The following is a 25,840-nucleotide window of genomic DNA, read 5'->3' as shown; positions in this document are numbered from 1 at the left end:
ACCAACACTTAAGGGTCTTCATTGACCATGACGTTGTGAGACTTGAGTTCTAGTTCTGGCTTAGCTAGTGTGCTTCCATGTAAAAAGAGGGGGTTGGGTTTGCTTGATTTAAGATTGCTTCCAGCGTCCTAAGTGGCAAAACAGGCTTGCTTGTCTCCAGGGCCCTTGCTTAGTGTGTTGGTAATTTGAGGGGCTTGGCTGTATGAAAGGCAGGTGGAGGGAGGAGCCAGCTGGCCTGCCGGGGCCTGGGTAGGAGCAAGGCCTTGGATCAGGCTCCTCCACTTTGGCCTGGGGGTGGGGTGGTGTGTACAGGGTGTCTGGTTTCTTTGAGTTATGGCAATCCTGTTTCCATAACATGTTTCCCAGCCTCCTCTGGCCTGCCCCTAACTTTCTAAAAGGATCCTGTTAGAGCCCTAACTTACGGATTCCGATAAGCGCCGGATGTTCTTCCCAGTCTGTGTGCTTGGTGTTTTGTATCCGCAGAGGGGAGGGCGAGCTGGCTAGTGTAGCTCTCATTGGGTGGGGGATGGGCTCTCTAGCTTCCCTGGCTCCAGTGAAATACTCAAGAGGTGGAGGCTTGGTTTCCTGGAAGAAATAGTTGCAGAGGAGCTGGTAGTATGTTTTGAAAACAAAGCTCTTCCTTTCCAGTTTTGTTCTGATTAGTACCTCCAGATTGTCAAAATTCCTGATGGTGGGGGAGGGAAGAAGACACAGGAATAAGCACTTTTATTATGGTTTTTCAACATGAGGCTTAAATCCAAGGAAATCAAACTTCATGGCCTTTCTCTCCCTGAGTTTGCGGGGGCAGGAAGACAGTCTCTGTCTAGGGTCGGCTTAGTACCTTGTGACGATACATTATGTGGAGAAGAGCTTGCCCTGGATTTATATCCATATTACAATCAATCTTTGATGGGCTTTGAGAAGCCTATGGTTCTACAGGTGTTTCCTCTTGGGGGTGGACAGAGCACATGAGCACATCAGACCTACCCTGAGTATCTTCACAGAATGGTTCCCTGGTAATGGAATCTCTTTCTTTCCCCCCAAAGATACGGTTTTGGTTATTCCTTATTTATTGGTACTATGGCTTGTCAGGTGTGGGATAGTAGGGAGAGCAAGTTTTCCTACCATGTACCTTCAAGGTCATTCCACAGAGAGAGACAGACTCCTAGTACAGTTGGGAATCCCCCCCAAATTGGAGGTATGCTTCAGAAAGCAGTGTGGACTAATAATAGTAATTCCTCACTCTGCCAAGAAATCCAAATTTAGCCTCAGAGCTGCTCAGAAATATAAAAAGGGGGACTGAGGAGTGGGGTAGAGGATGTTACATATGTGCATTTCTAGAAAAAAAAAAATTCATCCCTTTTTGAAACAGTATGCAGTGTTGATTCAAGTTGGTGCCATGACTCAGAAGGCTGTGAAGCCTAATTGAACGCTATAAACCAGAAATAGCCGAGTCGGTGAGCAAGAATTTTATTGCTTGAAGTGAACAAAACAGGTAGTTTTCTGTTAGCAGCAAAATAAAGTGCTTTGTATAAGATAAGCCTTAAGAAAATCTCCTAGGCCTTTGATACTGTATTAACAATGAACTCATTCTGTCCTGGGAAGAGAAGCTGGAACTGGATGATGAGTTTACTATATAAACTAGATCAAGGTACTTAAATTGTAAAATTAAGGTCTAATTTTAAAGCAGAGTACCTTGCTATCCATCCACCTCTGTAGCCTATGTGGTTATGCCTACCTTTGGCAGAAGATGTACCAACATCAGTTGTGTAATAAGATAAGCATACCTCAGAGGCAGATATTCTAGCTGCCACCACAAGTGTGTTTCTTGTGGAGAATCAACCAAAACGCAGTTTTGCTTTCAGTCTGTGATTCAGAGTGGTGATGTCATTTTCTTCATAATTGTGCTTAGCAAGTAGACTCCCTTTGGCACACAGAACAGCCCTAGAGAAATGACTTATGCCTGGCATCTGACCAGGGTCCCTTTCTCATATGGGAAGGGAACTGGCAGCTGGAAGTCAGCCTCAGTGGTCTCACTAGACTGGAGGTGGCCATCACCTCCTACCTTTCTTCCTAGTTCTTAGCTAAATGTGGTGGCAGCCCTGGATTGGTCCCTCTTTGCATAGGGATTAGTCATCAGAAACCTTTCTAGTTTAAGTAAAAAGCAGCCCGTGTGAGGGAAGTCTGGGCCTAGAGAGTGTTCTTTGAGGTAGAGCCTGAGATAGGAATGGATCAGAAGAGGTTGTGAAAGAGGGGAATAAATGTAGAATGCTTGGAAATGTGGTTTTATGTCTTTTCACTTGATACCACAAGGTAGGTAATACCAAGGCCATCTGACCCTCCCCTGACAGGTAATGGAAACCAGAGAGAAAGGGTGCAAGCTCAGGCCACTTTTATTAAAGTGAAATGTGATCAAAAGTATATCAGGGAGAATATGAATTCACATATTTGTTAGATGTTGCTGTTAGCCACAGGATTATATTAAATCTCTGTGTAGCAGGCCGTCGCCTGCTTTGATCACACTAAATATAAAAATCAAAACTGACATAAAGTCAACTCTAAGTGATTCTTCAACAGGAGATCCTTTACTCTGTCAAGAGATTTAAAGGTACTTCCTTTAAATAGTAAGCATTGTAGAGATTTAAAAATAGGATTTGAATTATAAAAATTTGATTTACCAGCAACATTCTCCAGGAATACATCTGCTGCGTACACTGCCTGTCTGTAGCCAGTGTATGAAATTATAACTTGCTAAGGGCATTTCAGACAAGTTTCACAGAATGCTTTGAATTAGAGGCAGGAGGATGTGGTATGTCGGTAGCATTCATATGTGTCCTGAGATGTGTTTCCAGGGGCATGTCTGATAACAACTGAGAAAATAAGAGGCACTAACAGATAGGCTCTAATCTCCCATCTCTCTTCTGAACTAACTTGGATATTTGACACCTTCATTTCCAGCATGGTATATTTTTTTTCTTCAAAAGCAAGACCAGCCTAGCTGGATGTTTGGGTTCAGTCTGATACATTTGATGCTTCTTAATGAGCCTGATCTTTTCAGGCTTTAGACTGAGCTGCTTAAATCATCTTTTTGTGGTAAAGATTAAACCATGCCTGCCCCCCAGTGGAGTGAGCAGGATTTAAGGAGGAATAGAAAAAGCTGGGCATTGGAGCCAGTAGAAACAAGACTGAACTGAAAATGAAACTGAATCTGGTTTGGATCTTGTGACAGAAGGACCTGTGTTAAGAAGCCACTTTCACTGTGCAAAAGTTCCTGCAAGATTCACTGTTCTCTATTGAGATTGGTGGCATATTTTGTCGGAATGTCATTTTGAAGACTAAAAGAACAGAAGGCTAGTCTTTATTTTTATTTTTTATTTATTTTTTTATTTTTAAAGATTTTATTTATTTGATAGAGACACAGCGAGAGAGGGAACACTAGCAGAAGGGGTGGGAGAGGGAGAAGCAGGCTTCCCGCGGAGCAGGGAGCCCCATGTGGGACTCAATCCCAGGACTCTGGGATCATGACCTGAGCCGAAGGCAGACGCTTAACGACTGAGCCACCCAGGCGCCCTTTATTTTTATTTTTATTTTTAAGTAATCTCTGCACCCAGTGTAGGGCTCGAACTCACGATCCTGAGATCAAGAGTCACATGCTCTACCGACTGAGCCCGCCAGGTGCCCCTGTTCTTTCTTTCTTTAATTGAAAAAATAACTGACGTACTATGTTGTATTAATTTCAGGCATACAACATAGTGTGATTCAATAATTATATACGTTACAAAAGGGTACCATGTGTCATCATACAGAGTTGTTATGATATTGATTATATTTCCTGTGTCCTGCATTACATGTCTTATTATTTTGTAAATGGAGGATTGTACCTCAATCCTTTTCACCTATTTCATCCTCTGGCAACCATCAGTTTGTTCTCTATCTGTAAGTCTGTTTCTGTTTTGTTTGTTTTGTTCCTTTAGATTCCACACATAAGTGAAATCATAAAGTATTCATCTTCCTCTGACTTATTTCGCTTAGCATAGTGCCCTTTAGGTTTATCCATAGTTCTCACAAATGGCAAGATTTCGTTCTTTTTTATGGCCGAGTAGTATACCATTGTGTATATATACACCACATTCTTATCCATTCATATATTGATGGACAGTTAAGTTGCTTCTGTATCTTGGCTATCATAATTACTGCTGTGATGAACATAAGGGTGTGTATATTTTCTTTAAAGTGTTCTCATTTTTTTCAGATAAATACCTAAAAGTGGAATTGCTGGATCATATGGTAGTTCTATTTTTAATTGTTTGAGGAACCTCCATACTGTTTTCCACAGCGGCTGCACCAGTTTGCCTTCCCACCAATAGAGTACAAGGGTTCCTTTTTCTCCACATCCTCCCTAACACTTGCTGTTTCCTTCCTTTTTCTTTTCTTTTTTTAAGATTATTTATTTGACAGAGACAGCGAGAGAGGGAACACAAGCAGGGGGAGTGGGAGAGGGAGAAGCAGGCCTCCCACTGAGCAGGGAGCCCAGTGCGGGGCTCGATCCCAGGACCCTGGGATCATGACCTGAGCTGAAGGCAGACGTTTAACGACTGAGCCACCCAGGCGCCCCATCCCAGCACCATTTTTTGAAGAGACTGTCTTTTCCCCATTGAATATTCTTTCCTCCTTTGTCGTGGGTTAATGGAACGTGTATGGTTTTATTTCTAGGCTCTATTATATTCCATTTATCTGTGTGTCTGTGCCAATGCCATACTGTTTGGATTCTTTAACTTTGTAGTATACTTTAAAATCCGAGAGGGTGATACCTTCAGCTTTGATGTTTCTCAAGATTGCTTTGGCTATTTGGGCTCTTTTGTGGCACCATACAAACTTCAGGATTATTTGTTCTAGTTCTGTGAAAGATGCCATTGGTATTTTGATAGGGATTGCACTGAAGTCTTTAGATTGCTTTGGGTGGTGTGGACGTAACAGTAGTCTTCCCGTTCGTGTCATGGCATATCTTTGCATTTGTATCTTTAGTTTCTTTCATCAGTGTCTTACAGTTTCCAGAGTACCGGTTTTTTTTACTTCCTTGGTTCAATGTAGTCCTAAGTATTCTTTATTTTTTTTTATAATGGAATTGTAAATGGGATTGTTTTCTTAATTTCTCCTTCTGGTAGTTTGTTGTTAGTGTATATAAATGTAACAGATTTTTATAAATTGATTTTGTATTCTACAACCTTACAAAATTGATTTCTCCTCATAGGTTTTTGGTGGAGCTGTTGAGGTTTATATAGTAGCATGTCATCTACAAATAGTGCCAAGGTGCCTTGTATTTATTTTCCTTGCCTGATTACTGTTCATGCCCCTTAATTTCTTTAACCACCACATATGTACCCATCTCCCTGTCCTCACTTCAGAAATGACAGGTTTTTTGAAAGAGAAGCAATTTGCCATTCACAGCAAATAATGAAAAGCAGATCCATTATGATGGACGATGAAGATAATTGTTGATTGGGATCTCCAGTCTACTGAGTTTATCCTAAACCCTAGCTGTTTCTCTTAGGGAACTGGAAATGGATCCTAGGGTGGGACCCAAAACACCCTTCCACTCTCACTCACACACTTGCTCTTGTGCAGACTTTGTTGGGAGGAGGAGGAGGAGTTTCCAGGATCCTTGTGTATAAGAGTAGGGAAATAAATGATTTGTTACCATGGAATAAACTTCTTGCACTTACTTCAAGAGGAGTGAGCACATAGGTTAGTGCTGGACACGGGGCCAGGCCCTAGGGATTATTTCTAGGCAGACAAAGGAGATTCTGGATCTAAAAGAAGGAAAATCCACCTTACTCTGATTTTTCCAGTAGGTTGGCCCCATTGCTTCTGCTATTTGCAAGTAAAAATTAGCTCAGAATGAAGATGGTGGTTGGAATGCCCATCAGGTGGAAGGTAGCTTTCATCCAAAGACTAGGGAAGAATAATTTCCTTGGAAGTAGGAGTCTGAGGTTAGCACTAGAATTCTAAACTGCAAGGGCCTTGGGGATCTGGTGGTTTTGTGAACCCATGCAATTCTGGTATACAAGGGCTATATCTCATCCGTCTACCCCAGAGGAGAAGTCTGCCTAGTTCTTGGGTAGCTCCACTGACCAATACATTGCAAGCCAGGTTTCTTCAGTGGCCCAGCATTCCTGGTGTTTGCAAGAACCTCAACGGAGGCTCATAGTTGTCACTAGGGAATGGGAACAGAACCATACCGTGTGTGTGTGTGTGGGGGGGGTGTATATACACCTTTGCTTATGGAAGCCCGCCTTGTCTTAATTGTTTCTGGCCCAGACACTATTATTCTGTCCCTTAACACACTGGAACGGGGGGATGATAATAGTTTATTGTCCCTAGTAGAAAATAAATTCCTCCTTGAAAACAACAGAGTCATCAGTCATGCCCCTTCTGCTGGTTTGTGTTGGTGAGGCTAAGAGCGGGGGAGATGAGGATGGCCTGAGGCCTTCCAGAGGAGGCAGGAGGTGGTGCATGTGTTTTTTACCCGCAGGTATCGATGCTGTGCCAGCCCACCGACACTGCCCTGGGAACTCCCATCTCCCAGTGAGATTTTTTTTTTTTAAGGATTTATTTTATTTATTTGAGAGAGTGTGTGTGCATGAGCGTGAGCCATGGGCGGGGCAGAGGGAGAGAATCTTGGGCAGACTCGCCTCTGAGCGTGGAACCCAACACGGGGCTTGAGCTCAGGACCCTGAGATCATGACCTAAGCTGAAATCAAAAGTCGGATGCTTAACTGACTGAGCCACCCAGGCGCCCTGCAATGAAATTTCTAAGTGTAATTTCAGGCCCCTGGTTGAAATCCTTGAGAGAAAGAGGAGCCAAGCTAGAGCATTGATGGGTTTGGACTTCCTGTCTCAGCTGGAATGCTCACACAGGTCTCTTCATACTGAGGATCTTAGTTGGATGCCCCTTTGGTTATTGTACCATTGCCATGTTAGATGTGAGTTCAGTTTTATCACTGTGAGCCCAAGTGAAGAACTCAAATCTGGCATGCCATGCCACATAAAGCAAAATGTGTGAAGAATGGTGCCTTGCATCTTACTACAACTGGCTTTCAGGAAAAAAAAAAAAGCCGTGATTTATGTCATTTGCTGATTTCTGTGGTGTAAATTTTCCCCCTGTGGCCTGTGTAAGCTACCAATGTGATGTCATTAAACACACAGTTGGGAAGATATGGGCACAGTCGTGTGAGCTGGCTCTAGCACAACCCTGCAGTGTCCTCCCGTACCTTATCCATCGCATTCCAGCTGCCTGGAGGCTGGGGTGGTGGGGTCATGGGACAGACCTATTGCCGACTCGTGGTGCATGTGCACCACTACTTCTTTCCCTGCTTCACTTGCTGTTGGCCTGTGAAGTGAGCTACAGCTCAGCCTAAGGAACCACTAAATCAGGTTCAAAGAAGGCAGTGGAGCAGATTTGGAGCCCTGGTGGGTCCACCTGAATATCATGGTGGCAGTAAGGGCACACACCTGGAGGTGACAGGGAGTTCCTTCAGGAGCCTCTCACCCTCTATAATCCATCTGCTTATTGGCTTCCTTACTCAGTTCTTAGCAATTATTCCTTCTCCCTGATAAACAAGCGCCTCAGTGTCCATTCTGATCACATCAGTATTACCTAAACTCCCGTGCCCAGGTCAGATTCTAGCAAGGAAGCCCAACATTTGGTGGCATACCAGGGACAAACTCAGACCATTATACTCTGTACTGTAGTGCACCTCTTCTCTGAGAGCCAGATCCCTGGATTTAATTCAGTTCTTGACCCTGAAGAGATTTGGGTTATTGATTTCTTGTTTAGGTCTTTTGTTTAGATTGGGGAGGAAGCCATCATTGGAAGAGTGGCCGTGGGAGTTCCTCAAGGACATGGTACCCAGCCCATGTGATCTCTTTTGAGGCCCATATACCTCTCCAGCCAGAAGTGACCGTGTAGGTTTTGAGATTGCCACAGAGGTTGTTGATGTGCTGTTAGAGTAAGGAAGAGGGCTGGGGGGCAGGGTGCTTAAGGCCTTGAAGGCACGCCAGCATCTGGTTCCTCTCAGGGCTTGCCAGTGTCACACAGATTTGTTTGATGTCGAGCAGGTGTTCCTCGGGTCAGATATGTCCAGCTGGGCTCCCTCTGCTTTCTGCAGGGTGGTGGGTGCGCTTGAAGAGCACAGAAGTAGATCTGGAAGCTGAAAGGATTGGGGGGGCAGTGGTGTAGCTTTAGAACACTTGTCTCGGGAGAGCCAGGGCAGAGGTTGGAGTGGGATGTGTTAAATTTGTAAGTCTTGGTGTTTACTGTCTCAACTTCTCTTTTGCAGTAGTATTTTGCCTTTGAGTAACTGTCCCCAGCTCCAGTGCTGCAGGCACATTGTTCCGGGGCCTCTGTGGTGCTCCTGATGCCCCTCACCCACTGTCGAAGATCCCCGGTGGGCGAGGGGGCGGCAGGGATCCTTCTCTCTCAGCTCTAATATATAAGGTAAGGAGGACTCTGGGGTGGAAGGCTTGGAGCAGAGCTGTCGGAAGATTCCACTCAGCTGCTGCTTAAGGGGTAGTAATTGCCTTCTTGAGTCTTCTCTTAGGCCAGGCCGGTAGGGGAATTGGGCAGGACTCTTTCAAATGAGGCTGCTCTGTGGTTTTGGGAAGTGCTAGGAGGAGATCGGCAGCAAGCCAACACTGCCATCTTCTTAGCTTGGTGGTCAGTACTTCAGTGCCCGTTCAGGGTCCTGAGTGGGAAGGACTCAGATGAATGGGAGGGGTGCAAGAACTCTCTTTGGTGTGATTCCTCAGTTTCTCTTGAGAAATACCAAGGGCCAGGAGGAGCAGTTTTCCACAACTATCAGGCATTCTGATTTTCTATCCCTTACTGGCCTGATTGGGGGTGGGCCGGGTAGTGTGGGGGTGGGGGGACAGGAGAAGGGGCTTTGCATCTCCATCAGGTGTCATTCTGGCAGCATAGGGTACATCCTAGGAGCTTTAGGGAATGCTGGCCATCTGCCCTAAGAATGATCTGGGCTGGGGCAGCCAGTCCTTTGCTGCCCTTTAATCTCCTGTGATTGAGGCCCAAAAGTTGGCTTAGCTTCTCCCCAAGATTGGCACTGAAGGGTGGCAGGGTGGCTGAGTTCTGGCCTCTTGAGGTTGTGCACAGGGGAGACAACATGGACTTGTAGTCTACCTGGAAGCAGGCTTTGGTTGAGCTGGGCCCCAGCTAGGCCCTCACATGTATTCTCGTTGTTTCTAATGTTTCTCTTTCAGAGAGAGAAGGGAAAGAGCTTGGTGTTCGGGGGACACACATGGGTTTAGAGTCAGGGAGACCTTGTTTGAATATCAACTCTACCATTTACTAGCTATGGAGATTCGGGTCTGTTGCTTAATTGTTCTGAGCCCCTAGCATCTCAGATTTAAAACGGGGGTATTAATAACTACCTCAGATGCTTCTGGTGGCTTGAAAAATGGGAAAGCACCTTACACAGTGCTTGGCATCTAGTGGACACTTCGTAAATACTTCCCTTCCCGTTATGCTGACTTGTAGCTGTCATCAGCTTGTCTTTGTGCCTGACGAGTGATGAATGGCTCCATTTAGCCAGCACACGGCTCTGCATTTTCAGTGTGTCCTTCATCCCATACTACCCTGAGATTGGCCCAAGAGGACTCCCGGGACCATCTAGGTTAGGGAGCCTGTGATGTGGCCAGGGCAGCAGTGACCTGGTCCTCTGACCTGATTTCCTCCCAGGACGAGAAGCTCACTGTGACCCAGGACCTCCCTGTGAACGATGGAAAACCTCACATTGTCCACTTCCAGTATGAGGTCACCGAGGTGAAAGTCTCTTCCTGGGATGCAGTCCTGTCCAGCCAGAGCCTGTTTGTAGAAATCCCAGATGGATTATTAGCTGATGGGAGCAAAGAAGGGTAAGGAGCAGGTGCTGGGGAAGGGGAAGGAGGGCCCATTCCAGAGAAGGGCATATGCTTGTTGGGGCCAACAGATGAACAGAGAGTCTGCCTTCTTCCCTAGCTCTAGGTTTCCCAAGCAGATACCAGTTCGTAACAGGTTATTTTTAGCCAGTAAAACAGGCCTGCGGTAGGTTATAATTAAAGGAGATCATTATCACATTAACCAAATCACTGTCATTTAATTGCCCCATGGTTCACTCTTCTCAGCAGACATCAAATCCCCCTTCAGCCACCAAACAGTGATGCAGTTCAAAAGGGCAGGAAGCTCTGAGCTACAGTGGGATTTCATTGGATTGGGCAAGGCCCTCCAAGACAGCCAGGTGTGTAAGAAACAGTCCTAAAGACGGAGTTCTCTTGAGTTGCTCTTTTCTCTTGAGGAAATCCTTTTAGGCAGTGTTAGGGCCCAGAGAGTGTCCCAGTGGCTGTGGTTCTCAAACTTGGCAACTTTGGAAGACCACTGAAAAACCAGGTTCTCTTCCTAGGCCCCATACTATCTTGTGAACTGCATTAGTGAAGTTGGTTAGTATTAATTTCAGATGAAGAACCCTTATTCCAGGAAGAGAGAATACAGTAACATTTTTCTCTTGAGATTGTGGCTTTTTTCTGAACTCCAGGCTCTTGAAATAGGAAACCTCTCCTTGGAGGTTCCCTATTTATATTGCTGGCTGTAAGCCTCAGAGAAGGCTTTTTTGAGGGAGGGTTGGGTGGGTGGAAAGTCTAGAGAGGTGGTGGTAGGCCTGAGTTGTTTTCTTTGCTTCTGGCAGATTGTTAGCACTGCTAGAGTTTGCTGAGGAGAAGATGAAAGTGAACTACGTCTTCATCTGCTTCAGGAAGGGCCGGGAAGACAGAGGTGAGGAATCAAAGTAGCCTGAGACCTACTGCCCAGACAGTGGGGAAGTAGTGGGGGGAAAGGGGGCTCTGTGTTCCGTGAAGTAGGGCTCTTGAATTTGCCATATAAACCCTGGGAAATCACAAGAGGGGGGAGTGCCTGAAGGGTCTTTAGTAAAGGCCTCGAGCTTATTTATTCCATCTTGGTTTTTTGTTTTCCCTTGATTGGAGCCTACCCTTGTGTTTATCAGAATCCTTTTTACACTCTTCTGCAGCTCCACTCCTGAAGACCTTCAGCTTCTTGGGCTTTGAGATTGTGCGTCCAGGCCACCCCTGTGTTCCCTCTCGGCCAGATGTGATGTTCATGGTTTACCCCCTGGACCAGAGCTTGTCCGACGAGGACTAATGGTCATAGAGGATGCTTTGCCCAAGAGCCGCAGTGGGGGAAGAGGGGAAGTTGGGCAGCCCTGGGGCAGAGGAAGGGGCTCCTTGCTGTCTAGGGAAGGACGCTGAGGGGCTCAGGGTGAGGGTTGCCTGTTGTGTTCTCGGGGTTGACTTGTTGAAATTGTTTTCCCTAAAGAACAGTGTAAACATATTATTCACATGTAATCACCAATAGTAAATGAAGATGTTTATGAACTGGCATTAGAAGCTTTTTAAACTGCGCTGTGTGATGTGCTCTGTCTAGCCTAGGGGAGGACATTGCCTAGAGGGGGAGGGACTGTCTGGGTCCAGGGGCAAGGCCTGGAGGGCTGGGGGGCAGCACTGTCAGGCTCAGGTTCCCCTGCTGTTGGGCTTTCTTTTTTGGTTTTTAAGACTTGTGTATTTTCTTTCCTTGCTTCCTTTCAACCCAGGGACTCCTGAGTATAGGCTTTTTGGCCCCTGGGCTGTCCTTGTTTTTTGACACTCCACCTGGACTCCTGTGTGTGCATTTGTGTCTGGCCTGGAGAAACCAGGTCTGGCCCCCTCCTCCTTTACAGCTTAGTGTTATTCTGGCATTTGGTTAAGCTGGCTTAATCTGTTTAATGTTATCAGTGCATTTTAAATGGGGGCATTGAAGTTCACTCCCACCACCAGGGCTTTCTTTGGGGTGCCTGGGCCTTAAAACACTAGCCAAACTCCCCAATTCTCAAATCACAGCCAGTTCTTGCTCCTGGCTGCAGGCCCAGGCCCCAAGGTGTCTCCTTTCCAGGGTCACAAAGAGCGGAGAGGAAGAGGAATAGCAACTCAGGGCCTGGGGATCGTGTGGGAATCTGCTCTTAGGGACTGGATGCCTCTGCCTGGCTGAGTATAGTGCTGACTGCCCCTCCTCTCTCTCTCTCTCAACAGGTTCTGAGTAGTGTCTGAGCCCCTGCCCCACAGGGCTTAGGGGTGGGACTGAGGGTATGGAAGTGGCCTGCCCTTTTCTGTTTTCACTGAACAGCTTGTTCTAAGGGGGGAGGAAGGGGGAGAGATCTAGATTGGGTGAGAGGGGGGTGGGGGTGTCAGGGAGGCAAGTGTGTTGTGTTACTGTGTCAATAAACTGATTTAAAGTTGTGGTTGGTCTATTTTTCATTCCTGTACCAGGACCGGCTTTCTACCACTACTCTTTTGAGTCTAGAGCCTAACATAGCAGGGGTGTGATAAATGCTTCTCAGGAAAAAAGCTGCAGTGCATCAGGACAGATAAACCGGCTGAAGCCTCTGGGGCCACATTACACTGCAAAACACGGTTGCTAGGAGTCTGGGACAAACTGCCAGTACCCGCTAAGAGAGGTATGTACACATCAGCTTCATCCAAAATAAGAGGCTCTACCCAGGATCCAAGCTGTTCTCAGTGTTTCCTTTTGTGTAGAAGGCTGGGTCCTGAAACTGAGTTCTGACTTTTGCATGGAGCTGCCTGACATTCTCATTCTTGGAGGTGTTTGAAGGAAGCAGCCTACACCTTCCCTAGGACGGTGTGTGTGGCTGCCATTCTCCTTGCACCACCAGCCCGACTGGTAAGTTTTCAGGGGCACTGTAGGGAGCTAGAATTCTTTTTTTTTTTCCCCCCCTAAACGAGGCTCCACACCCAACATGGGGCTTGAACTCCAGATAGCCCCTTAAATTCTTTTTAATTTGTTAATTAAATGCTTACAATAGCATTTTTTTCCCTTTTGCTTCTGTTTTCCCAAGTGCTGGGCAGGTGGTTCTTCCTACAGCTTTGGAATGATCTACTTTGGAATAATCAATAGCTGTGGCTATCCTAAGTTTTTCTGAGTCTTTGGCCCATTTTCACAGTGTCCTATGTGGAGCTTGAGTTTTCACACCACGCCATGTTACTAACCTTGGACCTGTCACAGCGGGCCAGGTTTTTAAAAGTGACTGTAACATGTACAGCTTGCACAGTATTAGAATGTGCCTAGACGTTAAGCTGGAACAGGAAGGACTCGAAGATGTCCTCCACTGAGGAGCTAACCCCTAGAGGCAGCATGAAGGCAGGGACTGGAAAATGGTCACTACTGTGAGACACCTGCAGTAGAGGTCCAGTGAATGTGGACAATGGCCAAGTTAATGCAGGCAGTTTAGGATCATGGTAAACTCAAGAGAGAATCTACAAGACTGGGATAAAGAACCAAGACAAAATGCAGTCCTTTACTAGTCTTTCAAACAAGCAGAGGGGACAGGAAACACGCCTGAGGTTCTGCCGCCATCTGTTGGTAGATCCCCTTCAATACAGCTAGAGGTAGAAGGGCAGAAAATTGGAAACCCTTTCAAAAAAAAAAATTTTGCCAGATAAGACTGCTGGCAGGAAAGAAATCTGGTACCCAAAAGTTGCACTCCAATTAAAAAAATAACTTAGAAGGTATATTTTGAGGGGTTGATGGATAGGGAGGATATGTGAAAGGCAAACTAAGTCTAAATTTAAGAACAGGGATATTACAAACTTTATTTAATAAATACAACAAATAATTTAAAAATATACTTCAATTTCAAAGCCAATTAAAAGGAAGTAGAGAAAGGGGAAAAAAGGGGGAGCAGGAGATCAGAGGAAAAAGATAAAGTTCAAGAGACAGAACAATGGTTTGGTTGGGCTGTGTGTCAGAATGTACCACCCTTTAAAATTCTGACCAAATGCTCTTGACTCCTAAACCCTTAGCCCTTATTCTGATGGGGTAGCCATAGGAGTCTACCAGCTAGGAATGATTCTCTGGGCTCTGGATCAGAGCACTCCGGAGGCTGGAATCTGGGAGGGGAGTGTTAGGAGACAGTTTTGCACTCATTCCTAAAAACCATCTGTTCTAACTCCCAGGGGGGTTTAAATAGTGCAAAACTCTCAAGTGGAGAGCTCCTAGGTGCATAGTTTCACAACTGAGTGTCCAAGGCCGGGGCCTCCGGGAGACAGGTCCCAGGTACCGAGGGGTCCAAAGCCACTTTGGTGAATGGGATCTAAGGGGGAAGACAGGAGAGGCCAGGGCACGGGATTAAGCCCCTGGCTAAGCCAGTGGCCAAGCCGGAGAACACTGCAGGGCAGGTAGTCTGGACACTGGATTCAGCAGTTGGCCATCAGCCAGGGAAGGTGGAGTTGAGGACGCTTATGGAGCAGGACCAGGAAAATCAGGAAAGCTGAGGGAAAACAGAAAAGTGGGGAGGGAGGAGGAGGCAGCTCAGCAGCAAACTCCAGGAGAAATAACCAGCAGCCCTCACAGATTTGTGATTGTCTCTTAAAAAGATTTATTTTCTCTTCTTGCCTGAATGTACAAAGGCAAAAAGAGTACAGTTTGTATATATATATATTTATATATATATATATAAAAAACAAGGAACTTGGTAATGTACACTTTACAGAAGGGAAGAATCAGGAAGACTGAAATTAAATCCAACAGAGCAACGCCAATGGAACAAAAGCTATGAACAGCAACACTGCCCCTCCAGCCCGGGCCTCCAGCTCGCCCCAACCTGCTCCCAATGGGGGGGGGCTGAGCACCAAGGCAAGCGGGTGGGCTGGGGCAAGAGGGGCTGGGGGGCGGGGCCTGGGAGGGGCTTGATCCCAGGAGGGGCCCATGGCAGAGGATCATTGGAAAGCTTCCTGGGATGCCCTAGTAGTAAAACAAATGACAAAGGCCCGGAATTATGGGGCCAACTAGCTGCCCAGTTGAATCACAGGGGCAGGAGAGTAGACACTGGGATGGTGACAGGGTACATAGTATAATAAGCGACGTGGGTGACCTCAAAGCCCGTGTACAATAACTCTAGCCCTTCTATAGTCTCCCCCTCCCAACCCCCAAGCCACATCCTCTCACCCTCGCCTTGGAGCCTGGAGAGAAGATTCAAGAATCACCGTTTCATTTCATGGGGTGCCCTGTTAACCCTTCTGCATGTGGTCTTTCGACCTGGGGACACGTGGAGGGGATGAGGTAAGAGAAGGGAGCTTCATACACGTACACGTATACGTACACGTACAGGCAGGGGAGGGGGGGATGAAGAGGCAGATGTGAGCCCTAAAGAGCAGCTCTCCAAGCCTTGGCCGTCCTGGCTGGGGGTGAGGCTCCTGCCCTCTAGCTTCTCGTGTGGAGCCCCAACGAGCGAGTTCTTGGAAGAGGCCTGGGCAGGGGTGGCTCACAGTGAGCCTTGGTCCGGGGGTCGTGGCCCTTAGCAGCACACTTTGCCAGCCTTTGCCCATGGGGTGGGACCCTTGGGGAGGCTCTCATCTCTCTGAGATGGGTACCCCCCACCCGGGGGCCGCCTCCCCATACAGGGCGGCAGGGGGTGGAGAGCCGATCGTTCCCTCGGCATTGGGCGAGGACCGGCCGCTGCTTCGTGTTGTTTCAGGGAGGGAAGACAGGGCCGGGTGAGGAGCAGGGACCGGGCAGAGGCAGTGCTAGTCCGCCCTTGCTGCTTTCACCTGCTCCTCTGGGCAGCTCAGCGCCTACTCTTCTACAGAGACTTGGGTGTAAGGAGCAGAGAGCCAAATGGTTTTTAAGGAAAAGAAAAAGCTGTCCCCTTCTGCAGAACCCAAGACTGCCCTGCTAATACAGAAGTTCCTCTTCTCTGTGTCACAGAACAAAGTGGAAAGGGCAGGAATGTGGGGCCAGGCCTGCCCAACGGGAAAGAAAATTACTCCAAAGGCTTCTTTACAGTATGTACAGAGCACGCTGTGAGCCAGCGCCACAGATACAAAACACACAACAATATTTAAAAACAAACAGGAACAGAGATGGGCCCTCGGCTCCACCCCACAGGAGCCTGGCAGGGCATCATCAGGCTGAAACTCAGTCATCCCCCTGGTGGGGGTGACTCAGGTTAGGCGGGGGTGAAGGCGTCCAAACCAACTACTTCCATGGAATGGGAAGTCTGGGGTCGCAGGAGGCAGAGGGAATGATGTGGGCAAGGGAGGCTGCTTGGGGGCCTGCTAAGTGGTCTAAAACAGCGGGTTTTGGGGAGAGGGCTCAGAACTCGAATAACAATGACATGAAAACCCAGAGGGAAGGTGTATAGATCAGAGAGGCTCCTCTTGGGCAAATGACCCCAAGCCATTCAGAGTAGGGGTCCAGGGTTCTTGGAGAGCAGCCTCTGCTGGGCATTGTGCTTACTATCCGCCACCTCCATGCCCCAAACCAGGTCAGAGCCGAGTCCTTGCTCTTAAACGGTCACTTTGGCACTCTGGTCACAAATACCCTTCTCGAGCCTAAGCTGGTGTGTGTCAGTCTTTCTCAATCCAGAAAGTCAAGGAAAGATAGCCAAGGAGAACAAAGGGACGCTACCTCAAAAGCAAAATAAGAGCTAAAGCTCCCCATACCTTGGGGAATAAGTGACTCCAATAAAGCTAGCAAATCATCGTCACTTTCCCAGGGCAAAGAGCCTGAAGCTGGACTGGTAGGCTGCATTTCTAAGGAGAGCAGAGAAATGTCTGCTGCCTCATTGCACAGCTCCACTGAGTACACTCGGGGGTTCTGAGGAATAATGGCTTGGATGTGTTATCCCAGGGTCTACGGAACACCTATCTTCCCATGGCCAGTGGCCCCTAAAACAAAAACGTGTGTTACAAAGAAACACAGCTTATATTGGCACACAGGGGGTTATAGATTGAGCTGTATAAAATCATGTACTTGTATACAGAACAATTGGGCTGTCTATATTTGTGGCCCTAAATGAGGAGGATACTCAGCTGGCTGAATGGACAGGACATCTCTAAAAACTGCTGGGTGCTCCCAGGGCCCGCCTCCTGGGCCTTGCCCTAAGGTTACCTGGCAGACTCCAAAGCTCCCCATGTTGGGGGGCATACTATTTTACCTGCCTGAGTCTTAAGAGCCAAGCAGTGGAAAAGAAAAGGAGCGATCAGCATGGGGATCCCCCTGGGAAAGGCAGCAAGGGGTCAGGAGGAAAGAGACAAGGGCAAGGAGTTGGGGGCTAAGAAGCAGCAGGACTTAGTGGGGATGCAGGTTCTACTTCACAACACTCCATTCATGCTCCAGCTCCAGCTTACTCCCAGTGTCCCCGGGGAGCCCTGTGCTGGTGTTGGGACGCTGGCTCTCTGCCTGACGGGCAGCCCAAGGCCACGGTGGGACAAATGCCTTGGTCTTCCTTTCCAGGCTAGGCTCTGAGCATGTATATGTGCTCACGCGGGAGGGGAGTAGTCTTCATGTCTGAAGACCTTGTTTTCACAAGTACAGAGAAAACAGCCCCCAATTTCTTTCCTGAGATTCTAATTCCTCCACATGCTGCCAGTTCCCAGGGCCCAAACTGCTGGGGAGATGCAGGAATCTGGTGGTTGTGGTAATGACGGTGAGAGGGGTACGGCTGCTGTGCTGTCCTCAGACCTTACCCAGTGCTTGGGAGTCCCTCCCTGGGGGCAAGGGTGACAGGTGTTGGCACTGCTCCGGCAGCAGGCCAGGGTCTTGGGGAACAGAGCAGTGACTTCTCTGGGCTGAGGCCATGTTCCCCTGGTTGCTCCCCATGCCTTCATCTCCACAGGGGCCACGACAGTCACGACTGTGGCCAGAGAATAAATATTTTTGCTAAGTACCAGCTCTCCAGCTCCTGAGGAAGAGGGTGGGTCAGGGAGTCCGGGGATCTGGTGGAGGTGAGATGGCCAAGGGTCTGCCTTCGGTCATGGTAGGAACGGCAAACAGGATGATCAACACCATTTAACTGATGTTTACATGGCACCTCCAGCACCTCCTTGGGTGAGCCAGTCCGGGCCCGTGAAGCTGACTTTATCCGGGCACTTGGTGTTCTGCAAGGGAAACACGGACAGAGAACCAGGCACTCAGCCTGCGGGTATAACAACCACCAGGTGGCGCTCCGACAAAACGAACTGCAGGGGAGGCCAGCGTAGGACAGCTCTTGTCACATGGACGCAGTTGAACCGGAGACTGGGAGACCCATACAAGAGGCTTGGCCAGGGTTCCACCATTTCCAGACCACTGACCCCACACAGCTTTCCCTCATCCAGTCTCCACAGGGGTTCTGTGATGCAGCAATCAACCATCCCTGCTCTATGTGTTGTCCCAAATTGAAAAGTGACTTACCATTCTCACCTCCGTGGGGGTGGGTAGAGTGAGGGAGTTGAGCCTTGCTGGCTGGCAACAATGGCCGTAGAAGAAAGCCCTGAGTGAGGAGGAGGACATGTTCAGTGTAACCCTCTCAGAACCCTCTGATTAAACACTTTCTCTTTATCAGCTTGGTGGCTCATGGGAGGGAGGAGTGTCTCCTTAAATTCCTGGCTCCACTGAGTTTTGGGGTGCTGAGAGAAAAAAAAAAATCTGATACTTGGCCAGATATAGTGGCTGTGGATAGTATACATAGCAAGGCCCTATTTTTCAGCTGCTTGTTTCTCTTTGGCTATGGGAATACGTGGTCCTTATTCTTCTGAATATCAAAGCCAATTCTCCAGAGCACTTTGAGAATCCCTAAGCTCCAGGGGAGGAAATAAGTGGCATATGCTTTAATGACTGTCTGCAGGGGGTTAAGATCCTGGACAGAGTAGAAGCTCAACAAGAAAAAAAAAAAAAAAGGATTCTTGCTGGGGGTCCCTTGCTGTGGGCAATGCTACTATGCTACTGGGATGAAGTCAAAAAGGAGAGCTGGGGAAGGAGGCTTACCTGCTGCGTAGGGTAAGTTGTACTGTGCCGGGAGCAACGAGTACCCCAGATGGTGGTGGTGGTGGTGTGTGGACATCAGGCGCTGAGAAGGGGAGGTGCGGGGCCGGTCTACACTCCTCTCACCCCCTCCTGCCCCCCCGACGCTGCCACAGCTGCCACCGCCCCCAACCACCCCACAACCTCCCCGATCTCTCTCCTGAGACGTTTTATCAGTTATCTGGAAAAAAGCAGACACAAAAGCACTATCGTGAGACACACACACACACACGATAGCAAGATGCTCCAGGTCCACATTATGACTCTTTACAAACGTGGGGCACCTAAGAATTGTGGAGATGCCTGGTGAAGCCAATGCCAACTCAGGCCTCACTGTAGTTTAGACCTGAACTTGCCTGCCCACCTTCTGGTTCCAGACCCTGGATCTGGGTTTTCGTAGCAGCCAGTGCCACTTACCGTGGGAGACTTGCTCTTGTAGTGACTGGCATGCTGCTGTAGGATGTCCAGAGCTTTGGACTCTGAGCTGGATTTACAACTGACGCTGGGGCTGGCTCGTGCCTTGTCGGCATCTTCACCCCCTGAGACCTTGCTGCCATATGGGGAGAAAGAGTAGCTGGAAGGTAGGTAAGAACCTGGGGGAAGGAGAAATAAAGCAGTCAAAAGAGGTGAGAGAAGTGGAAGAAACTCTGTTTTAGTGAGCTTGGTTAGGTGGGCATCAGCTTTTCTAGGCACAGACGGAGACTGAACGGAGACCGAACCACCATGGTGTCTTCAGGTCGAAACTATTAGTTTGTCCTTTCTTTAACTGAGTGCTAGAGGTGCAACTAGCTAAGGGATATTAGGGACATGGCCCTCAACTTCTGGGGAATCAACTTCTCTAGAGCCACAGCCTCAGAGATTCACCTTGGAGAGGTGAGAGGATTTGGAGTCAGATGACCTTGGGTTCAAATCTACTTCTCAAGACTTACCAGCAGGGTAGCCTTGAGCAAATTAACAACCCTTGCGAGCTTTAGTTTCTTTCCCACCAAAAGGAAGGTACTAATACTATTCCATAAGGAAGATTAATTGAGATAATGTACATAAATCACCGAGTACGGTGCAGTGTCTGGCCCACAGCAGGCACTCGTCAAGGGAAGTGTTATTTTTATATGGAAGGATGGGGAGAAAGGAACACCACAGGGTGAGACAATTTCCTATCTCTTTGAAAAGCTTACTTGTGCTATTTAGAATTTGCCTTACAATGTTCGACCAGGCTATCAAGACTAGACTGTTCTCCGATAGGGAGGTGGGAGCTCTGAGGGGTGAAAGGAGTGCTCTTCTGCCCCAGAAGCATCCCACGTGGCTCTCTGGACAACAGAAACCAGTGACTGCAGTTGAACAGGAACACTGTCTTGTAACAAGTTAAAAAACACTTATGCCCCTACTTTGTACCCCTCCCCAAGAATTCATAGATGCCAGTGTCAAGAGCTTATCTTTCCCAAGCTGAACGAGTTTTCTACTGGACTTTCCTCCACTCTGATTTCAAACAGCTCTTCCCCTGTCCCACTGTCTTCCAACCTTCCAGCTGAACATGATCTTGTAAATGAATACATGCATTGTCCTGGTTTGAACTGTATTTGTTCCATGTGTCTCTCCTGCTACAACTAAGTTGTAAGCTCCTTAAGAGGGAACTAGCCTTCTCTGTTTCTTTTGTATTCCCCAAAGTGCCTAACCCATTGCAAAATGTCGAGTATGTGTTCAAAAAAATCCCAGCTGAGGGAAGATGGCAGTGGTAAAGAGAGAGTTTTGCCTTCAGTCATCCAGGAAAACCGACTACAGAGGCAAGACTAGCTGGAGTAAGTGAGGGAGAGGGGGTCCCACACACTGTAGTCAGGGGTCCTTCAAGGAGCTCGGGGCTACACTGACCGCTCACAGAATGTCACATTCAAAACAGGGCAGTCATCTATCCGCGCCTCAATAAGCCTGAGAGCTGCGCAAGAAAACTCTGGCTCTGAAATCTGTGCTTCATTTCCCTTCCCGGTTAATGGAGCCCAAGGGGGAAGGTGAGGGCCATACCTGGGTAGTTCTGCATCATCACAGCAGGCATGCCCCGGTAGCTCGGGTGGTTGGGGTCATAGGACTGGCTGTAGGAGTAGCCGTGCATGTAAGGGATGTAGGACTGGTGCTGGGTGAGGGGGGAGGACACAGGCACATGGACACTTGGTCGGGGCTCCTTGCTCCCGAGGCGGGATTCCTCAGATGTGGGCAGCTTGCAGTCACTACTTGTGCTTTCCTTCCCATCCTCCTTGGACACAGAGTCCTTACTCCGACTCCTTTCTTCCTTCAATTTGCGGTCCCGCTCCTCTTTCCACCGCTCATCCTCTGACTTAATGTCCGAGTACTTGGCAGGATAGACATACGTCCACATCCGGGGCTCTGCTTCCTAAAAATCACAGAACGAGCACTGAGTGTTGTACAGATAAGAGAGAGATGTCCAGCCCAAGGTCACAGTAGAAACACCACAGCAGGTAATACTAGGCACTCGGGCAGGGTATAATCTTGGCCTCTGTTGATCCTCAATTAGAATGAACTCTGGGCCTCCTGTTTAAAAAGCCTGCTCCCTCCCTGCCCAAGAGGAAACAAGATGTGGGGAAGGAAAAGGAAAATCCACCAGTGGGTCTTCTCTAGGAGAATATGCATTCTGGGGAAAGGAGTCTTTGAATAAAAGAAGCTGCTCCCTTTCCAAGGAATTTTAGGTTGTTTCACCTCTTAAGAGCAAGCTCAGGGGCAGAGAGTCATGAGTGCTGCACAGCTCAGAGAAGGGAGGTCTAACGGTGATAACCAAGAAGTAAGGGAAGACTTTCTAAGTCCCATGAGCAGAGCATGATGTGAGACCAAGTTCTTAGTTCTAACTCTACCTATAAAAAAAAAAAAATTAAGATTTTATTTTTAAGTAATCTCTACACCCAATGTGGGGTTTGAACTTACAACCCTGAGATCAAGAGCTGCATGCTCCACTGACCGAGCCAGCCAGGGTCCCCACTATAAAATCTTTTAGAAAGTAACTCAGTCTGAGTAGTAACTCCCTCTAGGAAATGGAGAGATCACCATGAACTCACTCCATAGGAACCAAACAGTGGAAGAAACACTGGACTAGGAATTGAGATAACCTGGGTTCTAATCCTGGCTCTGCTAATGAAGTTGCAAGTTACCCTAGACAAATCAAGCTAACTTACCTGGGCCTCTCCTGTCAAATGGGAAAAACAACTTTTACTGATGTAAATGTGCTTTTTAAAAACACAGACATGGGGCGCCTGGGTGGCTCAGTTGGTTAAGCGACTGCCTTCGGCTCAGGTCATGATCCCGGAGTCCTGGGATCGAGTCCCACATCGGGCTCCCTGCTTGGCGGGGAGTCTGCTCCTCCCTCTGACCCTCTTCCCTCTCGTGCTCTCTATCTCTCATTCTCTCTCTCTCAAATAAATAAATAAAATCTTTAAAAAAAAAAAAATAAAAAAAATAAAAACACAGACATGATTTACAAAGGTAAAGAATCCTTAAAATTATAGATTTCTCCTGCCAATCTGTATTCTGCTGACCCCCTACCTAAGGAGAGCCCTGATTTGTGAGGAAGAGAGAAAGGCTATCAAATAGTATTTCTATTTCCTCCCAGAACAGTTACCTGTCGGTACCAGAGGATTGGATCCACCTCTGCCTGGCGGCCACACTCAGCACCTGCCTTAGCCTCAGAGGCCTCCTTGCCTAGGTGGCTGGCCTCACTCAGCTTCACTTTAAGTCCTTCCGGGGCCTGGCTGGGGAGTTTGGAGGAGTCGTCTAACTTGGGAATAATGACTGACTTGGCAGGGTCAGCCCCTGGCTCCTTGGCCTTCCCGGGTCCCGACTTGACCAGGTCTGTCAGGCTGGGGGCCTTGGTGAGAGTTGGTGGAATCGACGGCTTTTGCTTCCATTCTTCCTTGAGTGTGGCCTCCCGCTCCTTCAGGCCCAGCTCCGCCTTCTTGTCCAGTCCCCGCTGCTGCTCCAGGCTCTGCCGTTTCTGCTGTTCCTCGTACTGCTGCCGGTAAGCCGCGTTCGTGCTCAGGAGGTGGGTGTGGTAACTCTGGTCACTGTAGCCGTACGGGGGCACGTAGGCATACTGGTTGTAGTACAGGGACTGCATGTACATATTGGGACGCTGCTGGATGACGGAAGGCTGCTGACTGGAACCGCTCAGCTCTGGTTTCTTTTCCTCACAGACATCGTTCTTCACTTTCCCCTCTATGCTCTCAGGCTCCTCATCCTTTTTTGTCTTCAGAGCCTGGCTCTCCACTCCCACCTGGCTGTTGGGGTTCAGAGCCCCTGGGCTGGACTGTGCATAACTTGGAGAGTAGTAACTCTCAAAGCCTTGGTAATAGGGTGAGTCTTTGCTCTGTGGCTGCGGGGGGAAAAGCGTTTTCTTAGCCCCTTCTTTAACCAACTGTTCAGGGTCCTTTGATTTGACACTGTCCACTTTGCCCTCCCCATCCTCCCCGGCATCCGATATGTCCGAGTATGCAGGGCTGTTGGTTTTCACTGAGTTGGCTTCAGCTCCATTCTGGGTCACTACATGTAAGGGAGTCAGGGGCTGGGTAGGGGTGGTGCTATCTAGGCGGCTACTGCCTCCAATTGAAGGGCTGGGGGCATTGTCCGTGAAGCTGTAGATCTTGTCAGCTTCTGCCTTGATGCTAGCCAGTCGGCTTTGGTGGGGGTCTGATGAGCCATTCAGGAGCCCCTCCATCTTCATCCCATCTCCCGATGATTCCCTGAAGGGGCTTTTGCCTTCTTCTGCTCGACACACCTTCCCAGGCGTCAGAGGACTTTCAAGTTCCTTTGAAGACTCCTTCTTTTTTTTGTCTTTCTTTTTCTTGTCCTTGGCTGGAGTCAAGGCAGGGTTAACTGTGAAAGGTTCTCCCATCACAGTGGGCTTGGGCTGAATAGGCTTGAGTTGGGGGCTGTTGGGCATGGCTTGGACCACTGTGGTGGTCAAGCCTGAGGAGGAGCCTGGGCTTGCTGCTGTGAAGGTGGCGGTCTGGAAGGTGTAGATTTGCTGCGGGGGGATGGCAGGGGCAATAGGCCGTGCTGACTTTAAGCTTTTGGAAGGAATCTTTTCAGGCTTCAAGCTAGAGGGTTTTTTACATTTTTCTTTTTCCATACACTTCCTTTCCAAAGAATCAAAGGCATCACTGCTTGTTTCATCCATTACTGAGGGTCCATCATCAGAGCCATCATTTGATAAGGCCCCGAGGTCTGTGTCCCCTTCCCCACTCAGCTTTTTCTTACAGAGGCCTTTTGTGCTGAATTTGCTTGAAGGAGAAGGGCTATGGGGCTCCACGAGCCGAACTTTGGGGGTAGCTGAGCGGGCAGGGGACAAGGAACCTTTTTGTGAGACGGATGCACCATTGCAGCTCCCGAGGTCTGCATGGAGGGTGGGCTCCTCTCCGTACTCACTGTCCCCATCTGCTTCCGGCTTGCTGTCATCATCTGTGTGGGCATGGGCTTGGTGGTACTTAAGTCCATTGATGTGCTTATACTTTTTGTTGCAGTTCGGGTGGGGGCAGTCAATCAGGACTGGAGAGGGACAATTTCTGTCTAGAACAGTGGGTTCCACCTTGGTCCCAGGGATGGGACCGGTGGCTGAGCCCATGGAATTCGTACGGACACGCTTGCTCCCTTTGGAGTCCTCTGAGCTAGAATTCAACTCCATGTCTGAAAGTGGTTTGTTTTTCCGCTTATTAGCTGAGGAAGGGCTGGCCTTGACATCCTCAGAGGTGCTACTGGCAGGTGGGCGATGCTCTGAAGAATTTTGGCTGCCACGACGGCCTTTGCTATTGGCTCCTGCTCGGGTTTTGCTGCTGCTGCTGGTCCCTTTGCTGTCAGAGGCCGTGGCCGTCTCATTGACAGGTGTGTTACTGTTAGGACGCATGCGTTTGCCTCTACCCCGGCCATTGCGCATTTCCAAGTCACTGGTAGGGGAGTCGCAGAACCTTGGCAAAAGGCAAACACAACAGGATATTACTAAGAAAACAACTTCAAACCAGATTGGCGGCTTCCAGAAGAACTGTCTAGATGGTAACTATCATTTTCAATGAATATGATTTGTTAAAGGAACTTCTGAAAGCGTGAGAACTGCATTAAGTGGTGAGCTCCTAGGATGCTATCTGCATGCTAACTGTACATCATTCCCCAACATCTGGGTTCCCCAAACCTGGCAAACTGGGTATAAACAAGCTGTAAAGTGCCATTCACTGAAATGCCAACCGGAAAAGGTCTTTGTGAAACCCACACTGTCTAGCGTTCATAAAACTGAAGATGTTCTTGAGTTTAAACTCCTTGGAGATAGCTACCATCAAAACGCATCATCAATGATTTCTTTACCCATAGACAGACTCCATGGACTTGGTCTCAAGGTGACTACTGGTAGAAGCCAGAATTTGGTAATTCCAGACAAAGGCTTACATAGGATCTCCTCCCCATCCCTATCCAACCCATCAACACGTAATTCATTTATTCTTCTTGAACGCCTGACCAGTAGAATGCCTTCCCTCATCCCAACACTATCATATTCTTTAAAAGCTGGGTGTCTTAAAAGCTATCCAACTCTAACAGGATGAAGGCACAAGGGATCACTGATTAGGGTGGCTCAGACTAATATATACCAAAAAGCTGTAAAATGCTTACCTGGGGGGTGCCCAATCATGCCGTGTGCAGTCAAGAAGTGTACCTACGTATGTCTTGTTCCTCCATGTTACATTCACCACCAACATCCCTGCAAGACAAAAAGATTCAAATACAGACAAGAGAAACCCTGCTGCCAATGAGAAGAGTATTTTTTCATTTGAGGAGGATTCTGGCTCCTGGAGAAGGGTTTAGGTGGTGCTCTGGGTCCCCATGAGACACACAGGATTGGGCCGAAATATCACTATGGGAACTGCCTATTCAGCTCAATAGATTTGTAAGATTTAGTGCCATACT

General features: G+C 48.2%; 2 protein-coding genes across 6 annotated transcripts in view; one reads left to right on the top strand and one right to left on the bottom strand.

The window, feature by feature from the left end:
- Positions 1–584: 584 nt before the first annotated feature.
- Positions 585–25,840, bottom strand: part of ZNF609 (zinc finger protein 609) — a 221,803-nt gene continuing 196,547 nt past the window's right edge. For 3 of the 5 annotated variants that reach the window (XM_073877171.1, XM_025883878.2, XM_025883880.2), the window contains 7 exons: positions 25,547–25,634; positions 22,515–24,852; positions 20,912–21,278; positions 19,313–19,488; positions 18,860–19,076; positions 18,287–18,365; positions 13,685–17,991 (listed from right to left, as the gene is read on the bottom strand). In XM_073877171.1, the coding sequence (XP_073733272.1) occupies positions 18,292–18,365; positions 18,860–19,076; positions 19,313–19,488; positions 20,912–21,278; positions 22,515–24,852; positions 25,547–25,634 (3,260 nt within the window). In that variant the 3' untranslated portion in view covers positions 13,685–17,991; positions 18,287–18,291. Of the gene's footprint in view, positions 686–13,684; positions 17,992–18,286; positions 18,366–18,859; positions 19,077–19,312; positions 19,489–20,911; positions 21,279–22,514; positions 24,853–25,546; positions 25,635–25,840 lie in introns of those variants that run through there. The other 2 variants (XR_012373661.1, XM_025883879.2) reach the window with 2 other exon arrangements.
- OAZ2 (ornithine decarboxylase antizyme 2) lies at positions 6,539–12,335 on the top strand. Its single transcript, XM_073877468.1, is given in 6 exon segments — positions 6,539–6,585; positions 8,340–8,415; positions 8,417–8,497; positions 9,752–9,927; positions 10,734–10,819; positions 11,073–12,335. Coding segments are annotated over 6 exon segments (597 nt in total). The 3' UTR covers positions 11,204–12,335.

The sequence above is a fragment of the Callorhinus ursinus genome, unplaced genomic scaffold, assembly GCF_003265705.2.
Source record: "Callorhinus ursinus isolate GAN/ISIS: 27379988/994484 unplaced genomic scaffold, GSC_fseal_2.0 scaffold25, whole genome shotgun sequence".
Classification (NCBI taxonomy): Eukaryota; Metazoa; Chordata; class Mammalia; order Carnivora; family Otariidae; genus Callorhinus; species Callorhinus ursinus.
The sequence above is the reverse complement of the archived record's forward strand: the minus strand, read 5'-3'. Positions and strand labels throughout refer to the sequence as shown.